We start from the raw sequence: 20,939 nt of genomic DNA on the forward strand, positions 1-20,939 counted from the left end.
AGCATACAGTTGCCAAATCTGGGTTGGGAAATTCCTGGAGGTGGAGCCTGGGGAGTGCAGGATTTGGGGAGGGGAGAGGCATTATACCCAACAGAGGTATAATGCTATAGAGTCCACCATCCAAAGTGGCCATTTTTCTCCAGGGGAACAGATCTCTATCATCTGGAGATAGGGTTGCCAGACTCCCTTACACTCCCAGTAGGAGGGAGAGTTCCTCGCACTCACTTTTTCTTCTATTCTTTGTGTGATGACACTCCTGGAAGTGATGTCATTGTGCAGGTCTGGGAGCATGAATGTGTTTTGCATCAGACTGATTTGGGCCCCTGCCCCAACAGGGCCTGTTTGGAGCCCATATTGCCCGCTGCAAAGCACAGGAGTGCTCTCAGGGCAGCACGATGACATCACTCCCAGGAATGACATCAGTGCATCACCCTGGGAGGCTTGATCCCCTTCCTTTTCTCCCCGCTGGCCAGGTGAGTGGTAGTGGGGGGGGCAGAAGGGGGAAGCAGGGCATCCCCTGCCCCCACCAAGGGAACTACGATCCCTATCTGGAGATCAATTGTAATTCCAGATCTCCAGGCATCACCTGGAGGCTGACAACTCTCTCTCTTTCTCTCTCTCCCATTTTTAAGAGACTCTTTTCCCTTGTTCCATGTAAAATCAACTATTAGCAGTCACAGGATTATAAATGACCACTATGTGGCGCGCTTCTTCAAGGGGACTGATTCCCTCTCTGGAGCGCCTTCCTCCGATCTCTTTTCTCTATGGCAGCCTGCCCAATGGCGGGACCGGAAGTCTGCGCGTCTGCCGGATCCGTTTCCCTCCTCTCGGCTTGAGCGGCAGCATCGCTTTGGGACAGCTGTCAGGTCGTGGCGCGGCCGCCATGGAACGGCTGGGAGAGGAGGAAGAAGAGGCGGCTGCTGAGGAAGGAGACGCGCTCGCCTTGCTCGTCAGGAGGCAGCGCAAGGAGAAGCGGGAGCTGCAGGGTGAGGCGGCTCCCCGGGAGGGGAGCGACAGGAGTGGCAGGGAGGGGGAGAGGGGGGGTCGGGTCGCTGGCTGGAGCAACTGGCCTGTCCTACTTCTGTCCTTTTTTTAAATTTTGCTTCCGTGGTGTAGTGCTTATGGCCTCAGGCTAGGATCTGGGAGACCCAGGTTCAAATCCCCGTTCTGCCAGGGAAGCTCGCTGGGTAATCTTGGGCCAGTCACGCACTCGCCAAATCTACCTCACAAGGTTGTTGCGAGAACAAAATGGAGGAATGGCGAATGATATAAGCCGTTTGAACTGGAATGTGTTCCTTTGCTATTTGATGCAGCCACAAATCAAGCTGCAATTAAATGAACGGTTAAATATATGGTTTCTACGACTGGCAAACCCTAAGGGATAGAATCTTCCTAGTACTAACTCAGTCCAGTAAGTCTGTTTGATCCAGGGCTAAATGTTGAACCCTTTGTTGCAGACCTTACAGCACTCATACTACATGCCATGCTTCCAGGGCAAAAATGCCACAGTGGCAGCTGACTGGGCAAACTTACAAATTGGATAGTTTCAGCTTAATACTGTGAGCTTCTGGACAGGACACTGAGAAGTGAATAGTTATGCATTTGCAAATGAAAGAATGCATGGATATTATTTGTGGGTCACAACTGTTTTTTTTGTTTAATGACTATATCTTATTATAGCTGCCAGCACAGAGCAAACTAAGCCACACATGATCAGAATGGGAGATCGTCTTTCACATGCTTGAACCAGCCTTGTATTTGTAGATGATGGATATTTGCAGTGATATTAAGGAATGTACATACGAGTAAGACAAGGCAAACTTACTGCAGAATGTAGAGATTTGTATTCCTGTGTTGCACACTGCAATAATGTCCAAGTTTTGGGGAAGAAGGGGCTTTCCGTAGCTTCCAGGAATGTCTCACCTTGTGAAATGCAAAGTGCATTTATTAGCATATGTTAATGTTTAGTTAGTTTTGTTCAGAGGCATATTAAACAGTTAAAACACTCCTCTGGTAGAGATATGTGGCACAGCAACAACAACAACATTTGGTTTATATAGCGCCCTTCAGGACAACTTAATGCCCACTCAGAGCTGTTTACAAAGTATGTCATTATTATCCCCACAACAAAACACTCTGTGAGGTGAGTGGGGCTGAGAGAGCTCCAGAGAACCGTGACTAGCCCAAGGTCACGCAGCTGGCTTCAAGTGGAGGAGTGGGGAATCAAACCTGGCTCTTCAGATTAGAGTCCCGTGCTCTTAACCACTACACCAAACTGGCTCTCCCATGCTCTCTCCCATGCTGCCTTGTCTAAATCTTAAAAGTTGTATCTGTACTATGGAGCTGGGCTGCCGCAGGTTTTGGAATGCAGCATAAGGTACTGCTGGAGTGCTGCCTGCAAACTCCCTTGTGTGCTGCGGTTGCATTGTGTGTGGGAAGATAATTGCCAAGCCTGGTCAGAGCAGTAGCTATGGCAGTTGCAGTCCTAGTACAGGAGAAGGAGAGATTTGTTTTCTTGCTCACTGTAACCTCAAAGATGGACTGCAAAGCTCTGCTGATGCTGCATATCAATACGTATGATAAGCCACCAATTTCTAAAACCTTGGAATAGGTTTGAATTGGAAGTCTTGAGTATTGTTCATGAAGATCTCTGTGTTTTTGGGCACCTCTCTCAGTGGATTCTTGCATTACTGTGATGGCACCTATAGCTCCAGCAGTCTTGGAGTAACATGAGAACTGTTTTTTTCTTTTAAAACCATACATGGCGTATGGTACCCTGTACAGACACTGCTTAAGATCTATCTGTCCCTCACTGTCTTGCTCTGCCTGCAGAAGTGAGAGGAATGGCAACCGGAAGAAGGGCATTTTCAGTGGTGGAACCACACTTTTGGAATGCCCTCACCGTTGAGACTCACCTGCCGCCTACTTTTATTTCCATTTAAGAGACAGCGTCTTTCCCCCCATTTTTTTAAATGAAAGGCTTTCATCTTTTTAGGGGTCGGTTGCTCTTTTATTTTGTGAGCTGTCTTGAGAAGAGGTTCTGCAGAGACGTCGTACAAACAGTGTGGTTTGTGGTTCCCTGAGCTTGTCTTGTGTGGTCACAGGCTTCTCACATCTCTCTCATGGAACAGGTGGGAGAGGAGTTGCTTCAGCATAGTGAGAACTTGTCCCTGGTGTGACCTGGACATTTTTGTTCGTATTAGTTTAATCTCATGAGTCGTCTGAATAAACCATCCGGATGTAAAAAACAACAACCCTTCTCCCAAAGTATAGATGTGAATGTGAACTTATGATTGTTTATCACTGAGAGGTTTGTTCGATAGCACAAAACATACTCAACTAACACCCCTGACTTAACATTGTCTAAGAGCTGGTCTTAAACATTCTCTTCTTAAACCTATTCTGAATTATACAAATGGAACTTTCTCTAGAACATATTGTTAAAAAAATAACTGTCTTGAGTTGTTTTAAATGATACAAATATTGGATTTCATTACATTAAAAACTACACTTCCTTTGTGTTTTGGAAAGAAATGGTTGTGCTCTGTATTACATTCTAATTTCATGAGTAAAATAGTAGTGTGCCATCCTGATTCATATATTTTCTGAAAAAGGTATCTTTTTACATTGTAGTTATATTAGGTAGATAGTTGTAGGTGGGTAGCTGTGTTGGTCTGCAATAGAACAGCAGAATTTGCATCCAGTGACACTTTAGAGACCAACATTTTCAGAGTGTAAGCATTTGAGAGTCATAACTCTCTTCTTCAGATGTACATTAAAAGGCGTATATGATATGGTTGTATTAAGTAACTATTTACTAAACTTCGTACTTATTAAAAGTAATTTGAGAATAACCTTTAGGTACTTATCATTTATCTAATTACTTTGTGTAGCCAAAATCCAAGGGATGAAAAATACTGTTCCAAAGAATGATAAAAAGAGAAGAAAACAGCTTTCAGATGATGTTGCCAAACTGGAGGCGAATCTGGAACAAAAGCATAAAGAGGAGATGGAGAAGCTGAAGGAGACACCACCTGAGCAGATTACGGTATGTTAACATCATTTCTAAAAACCCATGGGCGTGGTATTAGCATAATGACCTCTGAAATTTTATTTATATTGTTAATTAATTAGGTTTTCATCCTAAAACCATTGTTGTCTTTTGATCTTGGTAGTGGTAAAACTTTGTGCTCTTCTGAGCTGTACAGCACATGAGGAATCAATAAAGAACACAGGTAGTTCTTCGCAATTGTACTGGGTAAAACCTAGACAAATAATGTAGGTGAGTGAGATACACTCACATGCTTTAGATGTGCATGGTACTTTCCAGGAAAACACAGATAATGTCAATTCTGTTTTCCAGGACTGGCTGGATTTGGCTTGCTTTGTCATCAAATAGCAAATATCCAAATATCTGATTTCCTGTTCATGATGTTGGGCATTCATATCAGTGCTCTGTTAGAGCCGAAACAGATGTGATGAGTTACCTTAATTCAACCTGGGTTTCCTTGCCTCAAGGTTTGACGGGAAGTGTAGGCGTCCTTGCAGGTGCATCGCTGCATTTCTCCTTCCCCTGCTTGCGTGGCCTGAAGCTACATAGCCGCACGTGCTCTGCCTCCCCCCTCCCCCCATCGCACTGAGCGTCACTTCATCTCCCCCCCTGTCTCGTCTGGCCCAGTCTCCGCAGTTCTGGGGTGCGCGGCTTCTGGTGGGGGCCAGGCGAGTGAGGGGGAGATGCAGCATGCTCTGGGAGCCTTTCCTCCCGCTCTCCTGGTGCAGCCCGGTGTTGCTCTGTGGGGGCTGGGCCAGGTGAGGGAGGGAGATGAAGTGACGCTCAGTGCGACGGGGGGAGGCAACTCCACCCCCCTCGCCTGGCCAAGCCCCCACAGAGCGACACCGGGCTGCACCGGGAGAGCGGGAGGAAAGGCTCCCAGAGCATGCTGCATCTCCCCCTCACTCGCCTGGCCCCCACCAGAAGCTGCGCAGCCCAGAACTGCGGGCACTGGGACAGATGAGGGAGGGGGGGAGATGAAGTGACGCTCAGTGCGACGGGGGGAGGGGGGAGGCAGAGCACGTGTGGCTATGTAGCTCCGGGCCACGCAAGCAGGGGAAGGAGAAATGCAGCAATGCACCTGCAAGGACGCCTACACTTCCCGTCAAACCTTGAGGCAAGGAAACCCAGGTTGAATTGAGGTAACTCGTCACATCTGTTTCGGGTCTTAGTTAATGAAGCTTGTCATAATTGACTTGTCATCAATACTTCCTTGGGATGTTAGAGTGCAGTTTTACTATTCTTCCTCTGCCTGATCTTGAAAATGTAACATGAATCTGCACACATCACCTGCCAGACGTTTCATAAAACCTTTTTTTTTAAGCAACTTGGCTAGTGAATTGCAATATATGGTTGACAGCTGCATGTTTTCAAGCATTAAAAACACTGTCTCACACCATGGTCATTTTTATGCCAGTGAAATAAAGCAGGACTGCTGAATCGTTGCTTTAAAGGTTGAGTGATACCTTTGGGCTGGTGCATGGCTATTTTGTTGAGACCATTTTTTGATGTCTGACTCTTAGAAAGGAATGGAATTCTATTGATTTGTAGTCATGTTGGCTGTACAGGGTGATTTCTAACAATTTGTGCATCACAATAAGATGCTAGAGTTTTCAGTTGTGCATTACAAGAGAAATAGGAGAGTTAAAGCCCTTGGGTAGGTATACTGACGAGACACAAGATGGTTCTTTTATTATGGACTGCAGTAGAAAACAAATGGAATAGGGCAAGGGTCTGAACGATGCCAGTCTCCACGTGTTCTGTATTTACTGTGGTTGAAATATGAAAAGACTGATAAGATGTTAATTCCATGTTTTGTGTAACTTTTATTATTTGTCGTTTAGGAGGATTCAGCAGCTGTAAGTATGGCAAGACTCGAGCTGGAGAGTACACAACATGCTCAGCCTTCCCGAATATCAAAAGCACAGAAGAGGCGGGTGAGATTCAGCTCTGAAAGGGTTTTTTCTCTTAGTAATGTGTTTGTGAGCAACAGGTGCTAAGATGGCGTGAGGTAGGTATTGGGTTCAAATAGGAGCTGCTCTCAGCATAAACTACCATACTTTCGGTAGGGATGGCTCAGAATCCCCTTCACCCCTTGTTCTGTATCTCATTGATGTTTTCTGACCCTCCCAACAGTAGGGTCGGAGTTAGTTATAGTGAATTTGCAGAATTATCTTTGTAAGGTGTCTTGCTGTGGACATGGAATTGAGTATTTTGTAGAAACTGGTCTGATGTTACAGTAGAATGAATAAAATATGTGCAGGTTGTCTTAGATTCACAAACAGAGCTTTACAGTGAAGAAGAAGCAGACTGACCATTGCTCAGTAACCCCCCTTCCCCAGCCAGAGTTATGTGGGATTTTGCTTATGTTTTGTTCATCTGTGGCATAGTGGTTAAGTTGTTGGGCTGCAAATCAGTACTCTCCTGGTTCATACCCCACTACTGCCATGAACTCAGTAGGCGGTCTCGGGTAAGCCACTCCTCTTGGCCCCAGCTCCTCAGCTGTATTGTGGGGATAATGATAATACTGACTTTATATTGTCGAATACTGACTTTGTTCACCACTCTGAGAGGGCCACTAATCTGTCTAGAAGAGTAGTATATAAGCCCACTGTTACTATTTGATATAAAATTCATCTGTGGATCTTCAGATTGCTGATAGTTACAGTGTTTTTAATTTCTTTACTAATTATTTAGAAGAGAGCAACAGAAGAACTAACAAGACATGTTGATTTGGAAGTTATATACAGGAGGGATACTACATCATGAGAGTCAGTGTTCTGTGGTGGTTAGAGTGTTGGATTAGGATCTGGGAGGCCCAGGTTCAAATCCCAACTCTGCCATGGAGGCTTACCTTCTCAGCCTAACCTACCTCACAGGGTTGTTTTCAGGATAAAATGGAGGAGATTAGAATGATGTAAGGTGCTTTGGGTCCCCACTGGACAGAAACATGGGATATAAACAAAGTAAATAAATAATAAAATAGTAGATACTATATCACAAACATGTGAGAAGACCTTGTAAGTATGAACAAATGTGAAGTTTCAATGTGTGTTTTCAAATTGCAGGAGAAAAAAGCTGCATTGGAGAAGGAAAGAGAAGAGAGAATAGCGGAAGCTGAGATAGAAAATTTAACAGGAGCTAGGCATCTTGAAAGTCAGAAACTTGCGCACGTTTTGTCAACAAGGCAACTGGAAATCAAACAGGTCCCCTCTGATGGCCATTGCATGTACAGAGCGGTAGAAGATCAGCTCAAGGAGCAACAAAACTCCTGGACTGTTGCAACTCTTAGGATTCAGACTGCAGAGTACATGAGAAGTCATGCAGATGACTTCTTACCATTTCTGACAAATCCAAATACAGGCGATGTGTACAGTCAAGGTAGGTAAATAGTTTTTTGTTACTTACATTTCTAGTGTTTACTCTTCTATGGTAACCATAGTGTCAGTTCTTGTTACAGATAAATTAGGGTGATGCCAATTGCACCTCATGCTTCACTTACATAGTGTGCCTGTGCCAAATCTTACAGACTTCAATTAGGTACTAGGTAAGTGCAGCTCAAGCCTGCGCATACTTACTCACAAATAAGCCCTATGATTTCTAATATTATGTTCTCATTTAACAACATAAATACATCATGTTTAACTTAATTAGTATATAAAATTGCACTATTTTCTATAAGGAAAATTGTTCATATACCCAATAAATGAGAGTTGCAGACTACTACACCTTATACTAGAATAGCACATGCAACTTTATTTTTGCCATCTCAGGAGTAGGAAAAGCTGAATGCAGAAGCATTCTGTATTAAGTAAAAGTGACGGTAGCATTTGGATATTAATATTAAGCTGAACTTTATAGCATCGAATATCAGTATAATTTCTTTAATAATATGTTATGATTAAACACATAATAACATTGTTGCCAAACTATTTAACTTTAAATAAAACTTAATTTTTCATATGGCTACAATATAAGTTTCCCCCAGTGCGTCTCATGAGTTCCCAGTTTTTCCACTAGAAAATTTGAGAAAGCCCTTAGACTTTTTCATGCTAAACATTTGGCCTAAGTGAAATACTTGTAAGTCAAGTTTTTTCTCACTCAAAAAGAAAAAAAAATATTTCATGTTTATTTTTTCAGTCCTTCCTAATTTTTCCATTGTGTATAAAAATCTTTTATTAAGAAGCATTTAAGCTTATTTCATAGGATTTTTTGTCAGTGCTCAGTTCTTCCATTTGAAATATGGGGGGGGGGGAGTCCTCCCCCATTCCCCCCAGGCCTTCACATCTCTAGGTATTCAGAAGGGGTTTTTTTGCCTCTGAATGTGGAAGTTCCTTTTAGTTACCATGGTTATTAGCCACTGATGAACCTATCTTTCATGAATTTTTCCATTTCCCTTTTTTATATATATAAATTTTTTTATTTTTAATTTCTAACATAAAAAACTACAAAAAACTACAGAAATATAAAGGAAAAAAGGGGACTGGGGAAAAGGGAAGAGCAACATATAAACAGAAAACACACAGTACATCTACATGTCTTGTATTCCCTTCATACTGCAATTTTTCTTTAAAGTTAACTTTCTAATATGCTGTCAGATTGGTAGATCTTATAAAATACAGACTACATTCAGGATCAGGTCTTCTCCCCCCCCCCCCCTTGCGTCTCAGTCTTAGTTCTCTCTTCGCAGCTACAATAGCTGCGCTCGTTCCCTCCTCCCCCCTCAGGCTTTGAACTTTCTTCCTGCTGGAACTCCTGATGGTTAAACAAAAAGTCTCTGAGCTGTACTTCTGATGTTAACTTGTAGGTTTGATCCTTGTATCTGAACCAGATGCCTTCCGGAAACAACCATTTGTATTTTACTTCACATTTCCTCAGGAAAGCCGCAAGTCTTTTATATTTAAATCTTCTTTTACGAGCCAAAAATGGAACATCCTTCAATATCTTAACCTTATTGCCCAGATAGTCCAAGTCCACATTATACGAATTATATAAGATGGTGTCCCGAGTCTTCTTAGATGAAAAGTCAATAATAATCTCGCGAGGCAGCTGACGCTTCATTGCATATTTTGAAGATGTCCGACGGACTTCCAAAATATCGCTTTTTAACTCTTCTTTAGTTGCCTTAGCGAATGACGCCAAAAGTTCCGACACCAAATCTTTTAAATTTTCACTTTGCTCCTCTTTTACATTCTGAAGACGCAGTACCGTTTGGGCACGGTCCACTTGTAATCCTATTACTTGATTCTCCAAGAGCTTCACTTCTTTACTTGTTGCTTTCATGAGTACTACGTTTTCGCGTGCAGACTGCTCTGCTCCAGACGCTGTTTCTTTAATGGTTTTCACTTCGCTTTCCACTGAATCAACCTTTTGCCCCATTTCATTTAACTTCGCTACAAAGGGCTGCACAGCTTCAAAGACCGCTCGTCTGACCATCTCTTCCAGGGTTTCCCCCTTCCCCTGTAACATCGCCATCACCGATTTACTCATCGCAGGGCTCTGCTTTTTTGTCGCCATCTTAGGGGGGGGGGGGCGCCAGCTAAGTTCCGAAACTCCGTGGAGGGGAAGAAATCCACGCCTTCTTAGCTTCAACTCCCACCAATCCTTCGCATACGCTTAGAAATCAGAAGGGATTCGCTTACTTACAGGTTTTCACCTTAAATCTGCTTACTGCGGTTCTCCATGGCCCGGCGGCACGCGATGTGCTGCGCAAGTCTGCCGGCCTCCGTTGGAGCAAACGGGCAATTACCCCCTGCATTGCTTTCAGGGGGTTCTTCCCGCCGCACTCCGGACCCTGACCCCCTCACTGGGAGTCCTCGGGGTTAACCCTCGCAGGTCAACCGCCCGATCAGGCTGCTCAGATGTTTCCTCCCGGACCTGCGGAGAGGAGCGTCCGACATGGCCGGGAAAACGAAACCGAATGTCGAATTTTTCCATTTCCCTTTTAACACCATCTATGATTGTGACTATTGCTGTATCCTGACAGTGAATTCCACATTTTAATCACTTGTTGAGTAACAAAGTACTTCCTTTTGGCCATCTGAGAATCTATTGCTATTGGATGTCCCCAAGTTTTAGAATTTATGGAGAGAGAGAAGTTCCCTCTATTATTTGTTCTGTCTCATGCATAATTTTATAAACCTCTGTCATGTCTCCCCTTGGTTGTCTTTTTTTTCTAAACTGAAAATTCCCAGTATCTTCAGTCTTTTCTCATAAGAAAGGTGTTCCAGTCCTTTTAGACGTTGTATACAACCCTAATCACTAGGTTAAAACAGAAGTTCAGGCTTTAAAAATCTTGGGTTGGATGATGCAGCTCTATTTCAGAAGTGGTGTTACTTTCCTTGACACAAGAGGCTTGAGTCAGGAAGGCTTCTTGTCTGGAGGAAAGCGCCCTTGCTAGTGGAATGATCCTATAAATTAGAGAAATGTCAAATCCCGAACTAGGACCACTGGGGAATCTAGAAATGGCACAAATTACTGTGGAGAATGCTCTGCTGGCAAGGCGGCCTGTTCTTTTGCTGCACTTTGTACTTTTGTCATATCACCTGGCTCTTTTTTGCTTTGCTCCCATTTCTGTTTCCTGCGACAGATGTGATATCTTTATCCTTCAGTACTTTACTTCCTCTCTGTATCATCTATTTTACTTTATGAAGGTCGGTTCTTTTTCTGCCAATTCTTCCATTTTAGCTTTACTTTTTTCTCTTCCTTTATTCTGCTAAGTGACTAATTCATTTTTTCCCCACAGATGAATTTGAAAAATACTGTTGTGATATAGCAAACACAGCTGCTTGGGGTGGTCAGTTAGAAGTAAGTATAGCCCCCTACACACCACAAATAATACTTTAACTACCAATGCCTGATACTTGTTGATATTAGATACTTTTTTTTTAAAGGAACAGTAAATCATAATTGGTTATGATTTTAGACAAGCCTTATTATGAGAAAACCATGAACTTAGGAACATTTTCAGTTTATAGTATGTGGCAGAAATACTTTGTTAAAAGATCACTGCCATTAATAACAACAACAACAACAACATTCGATTTATGTACCGCCCTTCAGGATGACTTAACACCCACTCAGAGCAGTTTACAAACTATGTCATCATTATCCCCACAACAAAACACCCTGTGAGGTGGGTGGGGCTGAGAGAGCTAGAAGCTGTGACTGACCCAAGGTCACGCACCTGGCTTCAAGTGGAGGAATGAGGAATCAAACACCCTCTTAACCACTACACCAAATGGGCTGTTCTAAAGTGTATCTTCATCTGGGAAACTCTAGGTTTGAAGAAGCATCCTAAGACAAAAAAAATCGGGGGGATTTAAATCTCTGTTGGAGATTTAACCATCTCCAACAGAAAAGCAAAGTGAGCATCTGTGCAGACATTGCAGGTTTTAAAAACTCCTAAACAAGATCTTGTGAGATCATGGGTAGCATTATGGTGGTTGCCTAAAAATCCCATACAGCCGGGCATTAAAAAAAAGAAGTAAAGAGTAGACAATGGAAATGGGAGAAAGCAGTGGTGGCAGTGACAGGAGGAGAGGAAGGAGGGAGAAAGTAGCTGCATTCTAAGGGTTGTGGGGACGAAAAAAGTAGCAGTAGGTTTGGGGAAACAGAAAGCAATGATAGAAGAGTGGGCCGGCAAGCTAGAGCAAAGGAGGTGGGATCCAAAGGGGTAGTTTTTGCCTTCCCTGCAAGTCCTAGGGAGTACCCCTCTTGCCTATACAAAAAGTGAGCTGTATTATATACTGAAGGTAATGTATTTACCTGAACTTTTTTTTTTTATTCTGTAGCTTTTCTCAGCATGTTCGGCTACTGATTATATGACAATCATAATGTTTTTAGAGCCATATATATTTTTCTTCTCTTAGTCTCTTAATATTGTGTTAAAAGACTTCGGACTGATAACAATATATTGCTTCTTTCATTATAAAAAACAATTAGTGAACTTTATGTAGTCAGCACTTTGCCAGTAATGGCCCCAAAGAGAGAAGCAATACTAGTTGTTTGGAGGTTTCATTGTTAAAATGGGACCAATCTGATTTTGTGGTTTTGCTCTTCTGTTTTGCTTTGTCAGAATTTCATATGGTAGTTGATGGTGCTCCAGACTGCAGTATAGTAGTCTTAACCCTTTAACAGGATTAAAGTTGAGTCATGTAGTAGTTCATATAGCACCTTGAATGCTAACTTGTTTTACTTTGAGCGCATGAGCTTTTATAAACTACGTCAACAGTTGCTGAAATGTGTTGAACAAAAACATACAAGGGCAGTTTTCAAAGGAATTGACTCAATGGAATCTTAAAGCAAAATATCTTTTTTCCTCTCTTCTTCCATCAGGTGTTATAAGGGGATTTCATAGTTTCTGAGATTCTATTTCATGCAGTTAAATCTTTGCATCACTTTTGTTGTACTAAAAATATTCCAGCAGTTTTGATGTCCTTGATGGGATGGCAAGTAAGTTTCTTCAAACAATTTGATAGTCAGGTAGAAGATGAAAAAAAAACTGGTGCAAAGGTTGAAGTGAATCAAGACCTTAGTAAAGTCTATGGAATCCTTTCTCGTCATTGTGTGATGGAAGACATTAAAGTGTATTACCTGAAGACGAAGATTCTGCTGGGGTAAACTACCTTCATGTGTTACTGTTTAGTCTAATTCATCATTTGAGAGATTCAGACTTGTAGACCGTATATAAAAGTTCAGACTCAAAATGTTTTATATTCAAGGTGTCACAAGAGATATTTATCTTTATTAGGAATTTTAAAAATATCTAAAAGAACTTAAGCTTTGCTAACTCTGGCTGATTCTGCACACTTTGGATAATGCACTTTCAATGCACTTTATCAGTCGTTTGAGGTGGATTTTTTGTTCCGCACAAAAAAAAATCCGTTCCAAATGATCTGTAAAGAGGATTGGAAGTGCATTATCCAGTGTGTGCGGAATTGCTCTCTGTTAACTCTTTTTGCTAACTCTGTGACACTAATATTATGTAAAGATCTAATCTGCACGCTTAAATGTTTTACAGTTAAGAGCTCTATCACACATTTTGCAAACACCTATTGAAGTGGTGCAGATGGATTCACCTCCCATTATTGTTGGAGAAGAATACAATAGGAAGCCACTAATACTTGTGTAAGTAGATACTTTAAGCTGCATGATTCAAACTTATTAGAAGAAGGCCACATAAATGACTGAAGTATGAAAATATAATAAATCTTAGAGTTCTTTATGCATGCATACAAAGACTTGTTCAGATACTAAACATGCTTTCTCACAAGTAAGTCCACTGAAACCAGTTTAATTTCTGTGTAGTCTTTGAACAATTACCTAGACACTGAATTCAATAGCACATATTTTGGGGGTAAACGTTCATAGCATCAGACTGCACATATTTCATAAAAGAAAATACAATGAGTTGCTATTAGTTGCACACTTGTCTAAATTGTCCTTGTGACTGCTGAGAGGAAACTATCAACAGTTCTGTGTCAGATATATATGCAGACAGATGCATCTCTAGGTCAGAGACCTCGCAAAGTACAGAGAGAGGGCAGAAAGTTTTGTCCCATTCCATACCTCCAGTTGGATGCTGGCAGTGAAGAGTAAACCAAAGCTGCTTGTGGAAGGGCCAGTAGTTAAAGCATTTTTCTAGGCTCCCTTTGTCGCTGTGGAGAAGTAACTTGGCGCTAATGAAAACATAGTAAAGGTTGAAACTAACAAGTTTGCCCCTTTTTTCCATGGTGCTTTAACTTTTTTTGGAATAATTTTGATAACATGGAAATTTCTATAAAAATATTTAACTTTGTAAAGATAACAGTAGTTTCAGAGTTGGGTATTTATGGCAGGATTAAGAGTGTAAATGCCAGCATTAAGGCTTTGCTTACACATACAGGAGAAGAAGGTGGAACAATGTTGAGGTGGTAGAATGGACTGTAGCACCATCCTGCAGGTGGTAGATTCTAGCTTTGAATGTACCTTGCATAAAAAGTTCTGTGCAGATAGAAACCCAGCAGAGGGAAAGTTCAGTCCCATCTGCTTGCTTTCATAACTGGCATTTTATTTGCAGGGTGTTTTAACATAGGGAAGTGTTCCAAAATATGATTGTCTTTGATTTTCCATCTACAGTGCTGCAGTCCATTCTCTCATCTGCATTTTTCCATCTCATTGCCTGCATATATAAACCAAGTTTTATTTCATGAATAAAAGGTTAGAGTAGGGAATTGACTTGCAGTTCAGTTGGAAGACAGTGACTTTGGTTTTAAAAAACAACTCTTTGAGCGTACAGCTGAAGAAAAATTGAGCTAGGGGCTCACTTACAATATTGGTTAATGTTAAGATCATAGATAATCCAATACAATCACTTTCTTGGGTTATAAGGTTATGATCTAGGTGGCAGTGCTGCCAGAGCTGAGAATCCAATTCAGATTCTAAAAACACCATCAAATTGTAATTGATTAGCTCCTTCTCCATATTACTGTGAAGATTTTGTAAAAGCTCAAGGATAGAATGGAAGAAGTTTAGAAATGGGTACTCAGGAAACAAGCATCCTTGGAAAGGTGTCAGTCTTCTTATTGCGTATAAACCAATTTTGATTCCTATAGTTAACTTACACATATACTTTCTAAGGGGGAAATGAGGGGTTTGATCTTTGCTGAACCTTTTTCTTATGCTTGATTTTATTCATATTACTAACTTTGTATATTTGTCATTTTTAACAAGTAAACTTATATTCTACTATTATTGATTGAAAGAAATCTCTTGATTTTTTTATTGTTTTGGGTTCTAGGTATATGAGACATGCTTATGGATTAGGAGAACATTATAATTCTGTAAAACCTCTATCGGACATGACTACAGATAACAAATGCTAGCACACAGCTCCTCAGAAGACATGAATGTTGGATATTTTGCACTTGAAGCTATTCATCTTTGGATAGATCTTAAAGCAAACTGATTCTGTCCTTTTTTAATAAGACACAGATGTTTCTGGTGTGTGTATATATAAAATACTAGAAATCTGTTTTTAAGCAGAATAGATACTGATGTAAATCATGTTTTAGAAAATTGTCCCTAATAAATAATAAATAAATAGTATATTGCTGAATATTTGGCTGGCACTGCATCCTCTGCTTGGTGGTAAAATCAGTAACTGTTGCAGTTCTATGAACAGAACATTTTCTATGAACAGAACTAATTAGATGCAAGAAGAAATGGAATTAAGATACTTTAAATTGTAATGCAAAATTGAAACACTATTGAAGGCATATTAGGACACTATAAGGTACCTCTTATAGTTGAAGTGCTTTAAAAGATACAAATTACATTTTTTCTTCGCCTAACTTCACAATCCAAAGTAATGTTTGAAGGGTTGGACATTCCAGGTGCATTTCATTCAAATGCTCAGAAGCCTGGGTTTGGTTTTTGTCGGTTTTAGCTTTTTAAAAAAAATGAGTTTTGATTTCTTCTTTGGTGTGAAATAACCTGTTTCTTTCTCCATCTTAACATGTAGAAAGAGCCTTCCTAGACACATAAGTAGGAAGACATTGTGCTGCTGGCCCTGGTCATTTCAAACATAATACATACTCTACATGGTAACCTAAGAAATGCATGGCAGTTTTATTTCATTCTTCCAAAATTTGTGCAAAGTGGCTTACAATGCAGATGGCTTACAACACAGATGCCTTGATTCTCAGGATGCTATTAGGTCAAAATTGCTGCCACATAGCATATATACTGTCCATGTGGAGATATTAATTTACCCAGAAGTCACCTTCAAGTAAACTGAGCCAATCGCATTTGTATGATGCAAAAGCTGGAACTTTTAAAGCGCAACTAAGGCTTAAAAAGCACTACTGATCAAACTCGGTTGTGAAAACAGCTGCTTCTATTTAAAATCCTTGCATATAATTTTTGTTCATAATAGTTGAGGCATAATAAACAATGCCATCTTACACAGTTATACTTTTCTAAGACTGTTATTTCAATGGACTTTGAAGGGTGTAACTTTCCTTAGGATTGCACTGTAAAGGTACAGCCAGACTTAAGTTATTTGATGTCTTGTTGTGTACAAAAATGTCAATTACATGTAATGATCTATAATAAAGTATGTTTTTGTTTCTTCATTGTATTCAGAACTATCATATCACAATAGTTTAATTTATATATAATTTGTTTAGAAATTTATACCACCTCTTCAGAGACCTGCTTTGACAGCTCGTAACTATGACAGTACAATAAAACCATACAGCCATTAAAAACATGCCAGAGCATCCACATTATAAGTGAATTATGGCTAAATACTTGGAACTGCAGGAATTGAGTGCAGTTAGACTTGCAGCACTATTCTTCCAGTAAAAAGAGGCAGCCCCATGCTTGTCTCTCTAAAGATAAATTATATAGACTTTTTAAGCTATGAGGTTAGATCAGCCTCATGAGTTAACCTAGGTGCCTTCTACTGTCCACACGTACCCTTGTAACTTATATGGCCTATGTTACTTTTTCCCGTTGTGCTTTTGATCTGTCATACGTTTGACTGTCCCAGTCACTTACCGGTCAGACTTCCTTAAGGTCCCAGACAAACTTGTCATGGAGGGGAAAAAAAACCCTTGTATGGTAGTTTATGTCAACAGTAGAGCAACCTATAGCAGTGGGTAAAATTTTTCTCAGGCCCATTGTAAATTCTGTGTTGACTATGTATTAGGCTGTTGGAAAGATGTTAATAAAAATTAAGCAAAATTAGAAAGTGGTTGGCCAATGCTTGACATGTTTCAAGTTTTTTTCCCATACAATAGATAATTTAAATTTACACAAAGTTACACACCATTTTTTTAAAATGGACATAAATGCAACACATATAAGAATATAAGATGATCTGCTCTTTTGGGAAGGGATTAGCATAATTGGGCAAAAAAAACACCCTAGTTTCAATTGGAGTATGTCCTGCTGAGGCTCACAGAAGTTTGTTTTAAAAGTTCTTTGGGAATCTACCAGTAAAAGAACTATATACTTTATTATTCCATTGAGTCCATGGAAGCAATGGGGAAGTCAGACTGTGGTAGAGATCTGGGTATAGAATCCCTGCATAACCACAACACTCATCTTGGGTCAGTCATTATCCCTTGTCCTGGCTTACATTTACAGCAGTGTCAAAGTGCAGGCCAGGATCTGAAAATGGATTGCAGCTCTCTCACAGGTTGGTTACAGATCCACCAGCGAGGAAAATAAAACAGGGTAAGCTGAAAGAGGAGGCTCTGTGGAAAATTTGGGTCTGCCTTTGTGTAATGTATGAAATGGCCATGAAGTATATCCTGTTGCTCACTAATGTGTGATATATGTAAAAATGCTAAAAATGAAAAAAAACCTTTAGTGTTGAATGTGAGATTCTTGTGTGATGCTATGTGCAAAGGGGTGTGGACATACTTTGCAAGTGGGCCTGAAGAGTACACTAAATATTGCATTAGGTCCCAAAAGCAAGAGTATGTTTAGAAGGAGGTCCTACTTATAAAAGTTTGGGAGTAACTGCTCTACAGGCTTTTTGTGAAGACAAAAAGAGGAAGGAGAAACTGTTGTGTGTGGTACCTTATGCTTCTTGGAGAAAATGGAAGGATAATAACTGGATGCTTGCACTGCACTAACTCAGGGTAATACAAACATTGATGCAGTTATCTGAAATGAGATGAGAGCTTTTATAGCTGAAAAGTAATACATTTTTAAAAAGAAACGTTTCCTCAATATGCTTTTAAGCAGGGGCCTTGGAGTGCTGCGAATAAATTATTTGTGGCCAATGGTAACTGTCACGCAGTAGCAGCCAAGCTCTAACCTTAGCAGTGGTGGGTTTTTGTTTTTTTTTTGAAGCGTGGCTTTTCGGTTTCTTCACCTCCGACTTGTTTTTCCCACCTTCGGACCAACCAACCAAGCCCCGTTCCTTCGCCTTTCTCCAGCCTCTCGGCCCCCGTAGCGTACCTCTGTTGCTATGGCCGCGAGCGCTCTCCCACCTTCAGCACGGAGACGCCTTTGGAGTTGCCATGGTGACGGGGAAGGCGGCCTTGTTTACTTGTACAGTTTCTATGACGCCGTCCCGGCAGGCGAGGAAGGCATCATGCCGGAGTGGCCACTGCTCCGAGCGCTGCGAGGCGGTCGTGGGACTCGCTCGTTTTCGCTCACCGCGCGTCGGCTACACTACCTGCCCTGGGGCTTAGCCAAAATGAAATCGCTGGAAGGCCTGAACTTGAGGGACAACAGGTTGTGTCGGCTGCCCCCGGCTATGGAGGCACTGAGTCGGGTGAGGAAGAGCCCTCGTTGTGTTAGGCAGCCTCTTTGCTTACTTTGATTTAACCCGCCCCCGCCACCTTGGTTGCCTGCGGTCAGGACTAGTTTGCCTTTTTCTTTCTTGCCCTGCTTCGCTGCCTTTTAAGACAGCGGCTTCACGCAAAACATGGTTAGGCAGCTGCAGCTTTTTCAGATAGCCATGGAAAAAACGGCGCCCACATGTTGCCCTGTCGGCTGCTGTTAAAACGGGAGGGGAGGAGACAGCTGCATCCACACACCATAAGGTAAAGCGCTATTGCTCCGCTGCATCACTAATTGGCAACTGGGGCTGCTTCCACACACATTGGATAATCCACTTTCAATACTCTTTAGTGAACATTTGAAACTGATTTTCCATGTGTGGAACAAAAAATCCACTTCAAAAGGATTGCGAAAGTGCCTTGAAAGTGCATTATTCAACGTGTGTGGAAATGGCCTGGGTTGGCTTGGCCAAAGGAAATCTAGCAGCAAACCGAATATTATAGCTCAACAGTTTCAGGTGGGTAGCCATGTTGGTCTATAGTAGAAGAGCAAGATTTGGGTTCAGTAAACTTTGGGTTGAAAGCTCGTACCCTGGAAATGTAGTTGGTCTTTAAGGTGTTATTGGATCAGAATCTTGCTTTATAGGTCTACGGCAGCATAATAACCTGCTAAATGTGGATGCTTGGAATTGAGAATCTGGACCAATCACTGCTTTCCCCCTCTATCTGGAACTGGAATCTATACTCCATGGCGTAGTGGAAAAATGGAGGAAGCCTGTAAGCACTTTGGGATAAGCAAAGGTTCAGTATATTTTGTCACCCCAGTAATTGTCTCCTGTCACTGGCCAGGTCTGAGCCAAGCCCCCTGAGGCTTGTCTTGAACTTAGCCAGCAGTGGTCAGGATCCAGAAGGTGATGCCCATTGCCTCCTGCTGGACAAGGAGGGTGAGTCAGGTCTCTGTGGTGCTTGCTATTGCGCTGCCTCAAGCAGGCACTGACTGACCTGTCCACACTCATAACAAAAGAGTGGTTGTGCTCTGTCTGGCGGCTAACTTCTGGTAAATGGTTTGAGGTCTGTACATTCTGTAATTCTGAAAGTAGCACTGCTCAGTGATGATAAAAGATGCCCTAAACCCTTCATTGAGAAGCGAATTAAACAGTAGCATTTGTAGTTAGTTACGCATTTATCCACCCTTCTTGCAGTATTATAACAGCTCTATCATCATGCTGTGATCTGGAATTAAGGAGGTTCTTAAAATAAGGGACGCTTGCATATTCTCTAAATAACCTGGGGCTTATTGTCTTCTGAGAAAAAATCTTAAAAGACTCGGGAGCCACAGTTCAGCTTGACCATTTTTCTTTGTCATATAGTTTTATTTCAACATAAAATTCAAGACTGTAATTGATTACATGATAAAGATGTTACGTTCTTAACGGCTGTAAATATAGAGCAGAACCCAAACAATGAGAAGCACTTTAAAGAGAGGTTGATTTCAGTGGGAGAGATTTCCGCATGTGTTGAACTTTCCTATTGGACTCATGACCTTCTGGGGTATCTGACTTTAGTGGGAATGTGCCCATTAGTTTCTGAGGCTTAGATCAGGATAATCTACAGCTGTATATTGAATCATGTAGAAGGCACTGACTGTGAACAGCTGGATGGGGAGAGTCTGCATCTTTCAGTCTAAGCCTTTATTTGTTTAAAGGGTCATAAAAGCGGTTATGGATTTTTTTTTAATGACATACTGAACCTTGGCAGCATTGTAATTCATCCTGGGACTAACACACACTTTTTGAAAACCAAGCTTAAAAAAATGTTCTGGTAACACTCAAATTACTTCAGAATTCTTTCACACTGCCCTGTGACTGTGGCAAGAAAGTGTGTATTTTTCCACAATTGTAAAATATTTATGTTTTATGCAGAAAGCAGCATTGCTGAAAGTGCTGGCTATACCACAATGCATAATTATTTTCAGAAGCGCTCTGCCAGCTTCCTTTCTCGGAATGTGTGCAGGACGATGATTTCTCTTTCGTAGTATAATGGATTCAGGTGCAGCTGCATCTGGTTCCTGTGGTTTTTTCCTTCCAATCCTAACTCATATTGTGCGTGGGAAATAGAAACTTTCCTGGCCATTCCGACACGCAGAGCATTTGAAGAACTGTTTCTGACAGAATTTGGTGGCCTACTAGTTCAAAGAAAAAAGTTTTAAAAAGTAAAAAGAAAATCTTGTTAAATATGTGTAACACTTGGATACACTTATAACTCTTTGGATGCCAGCTACAGCACTGACAGGGCCAAAAAATTAACCAGTCCAACCAGCTCAGCTCATCACAGTAATATCTGTGATGCTAAAACTATAGCACGCTATGAGTAATAAGCAGGTATATTACCGAAACATGTCTGCAATTAAAGTAGTTGCAGATTTCTCAAGCAAATAAACCAAACCACATTCTGCAACAAAAGGCAAACTTCCAAGAATCACACTACCCATTGTGCCCTGGTGGAAAATTGCCTCTTGACCAAATACAATGTTCTGCCATATCCTGTGCAGAACCATAAACTGTTAGCAATTAGACCCTTCTTCCCGCTGAGGGGCAGTTTATAGA

At 41.3% G+C, this 20,939-nt stretch overlaps 2 protein-coding genes across 2 annotated transcripts in view; both read left to right on the forward strand.

Annotated features, from left to right (window-relative positions):
* Positions 1–827: 827 nt before the first annotated feature.
* OTUD6B (OTU deubiquitinase 6B) lies at positions 828–16,167 on the forward strand. The gene is made up of 7 exons (XM_054986054.1): positions 828–986; positions 3,894–4,048; positions 5,896–5,988; positions 7,120–7,432; positions 10,797–10,858; positions 13,074–13,180; positions 14,832–16,167. The coding sequence occupies exons 1-7, from the start codon at positions 884–886 to the stop codon at positions 14,914–14,916; spliced, it is 918 nt and encodes a 305-aa protein (XP_054842029.1). The 5' UTR covers positions 828–883; the 3' UTR covers positions 14,917–16,167.
* Positions 16,168–18,129: 1,962 nt separating this feature from the next.
* Positions 18,130–20,939, forward strand: part of LRRC69 (leucine rich repeat containing 69) — a 40,014-nt gene continuing 37,204 nt past the window's right edge. Inside the window, exon 1 of the mRNA XM_054985330.1 lies at positions 18,130–18,326. Coding sequence (XP_054841305.1) covers positions 18,144–18,326 — 183 coding nt within the window. The 5' untranslated portion in view covers positions 18,130–18,143. The remainder of the gene's footprint in view (positions 18,327–20,939) is intronic.

This window comes from Eublepharis macularius, chromosome 7 (genome assembly GCF_028583425.1).
Source record: "Eublepharis macularius isolate TG4126 chromosome 7, MPM_Emac_v1.0, whole genome shotgun sequence".
Taxonomy (NCBI): Eukaryota; Metazoa; Chordata; class Lepidosauria; order Squamata; family Eublepharidae; genus Eublepharis; species Eublepharis macularius.

Coding starts and splice junctions, on each gene's coding strand:
- OTUD6B (XM_054986054.1), top strand. CDS start 884: ATGGAACGGCTGGGAGAGGAGGAAGAAGAGGCGGCTGCTGAGGAAGGA. Junction 7,433..10,796: donor AGGCGATGTGTACAGTCAAG/GTAGGTAAATAG, acceptor TTTTCCCCACAG/ATGAATTTGAAAAATACTGT. Junction 13,181..14,831: donor AGGAAGCCACTAATACTTGT/GTAAGTAGATAC, acceptor TTTGGGTTCTAG/GTATATGAGACATGCTTATG.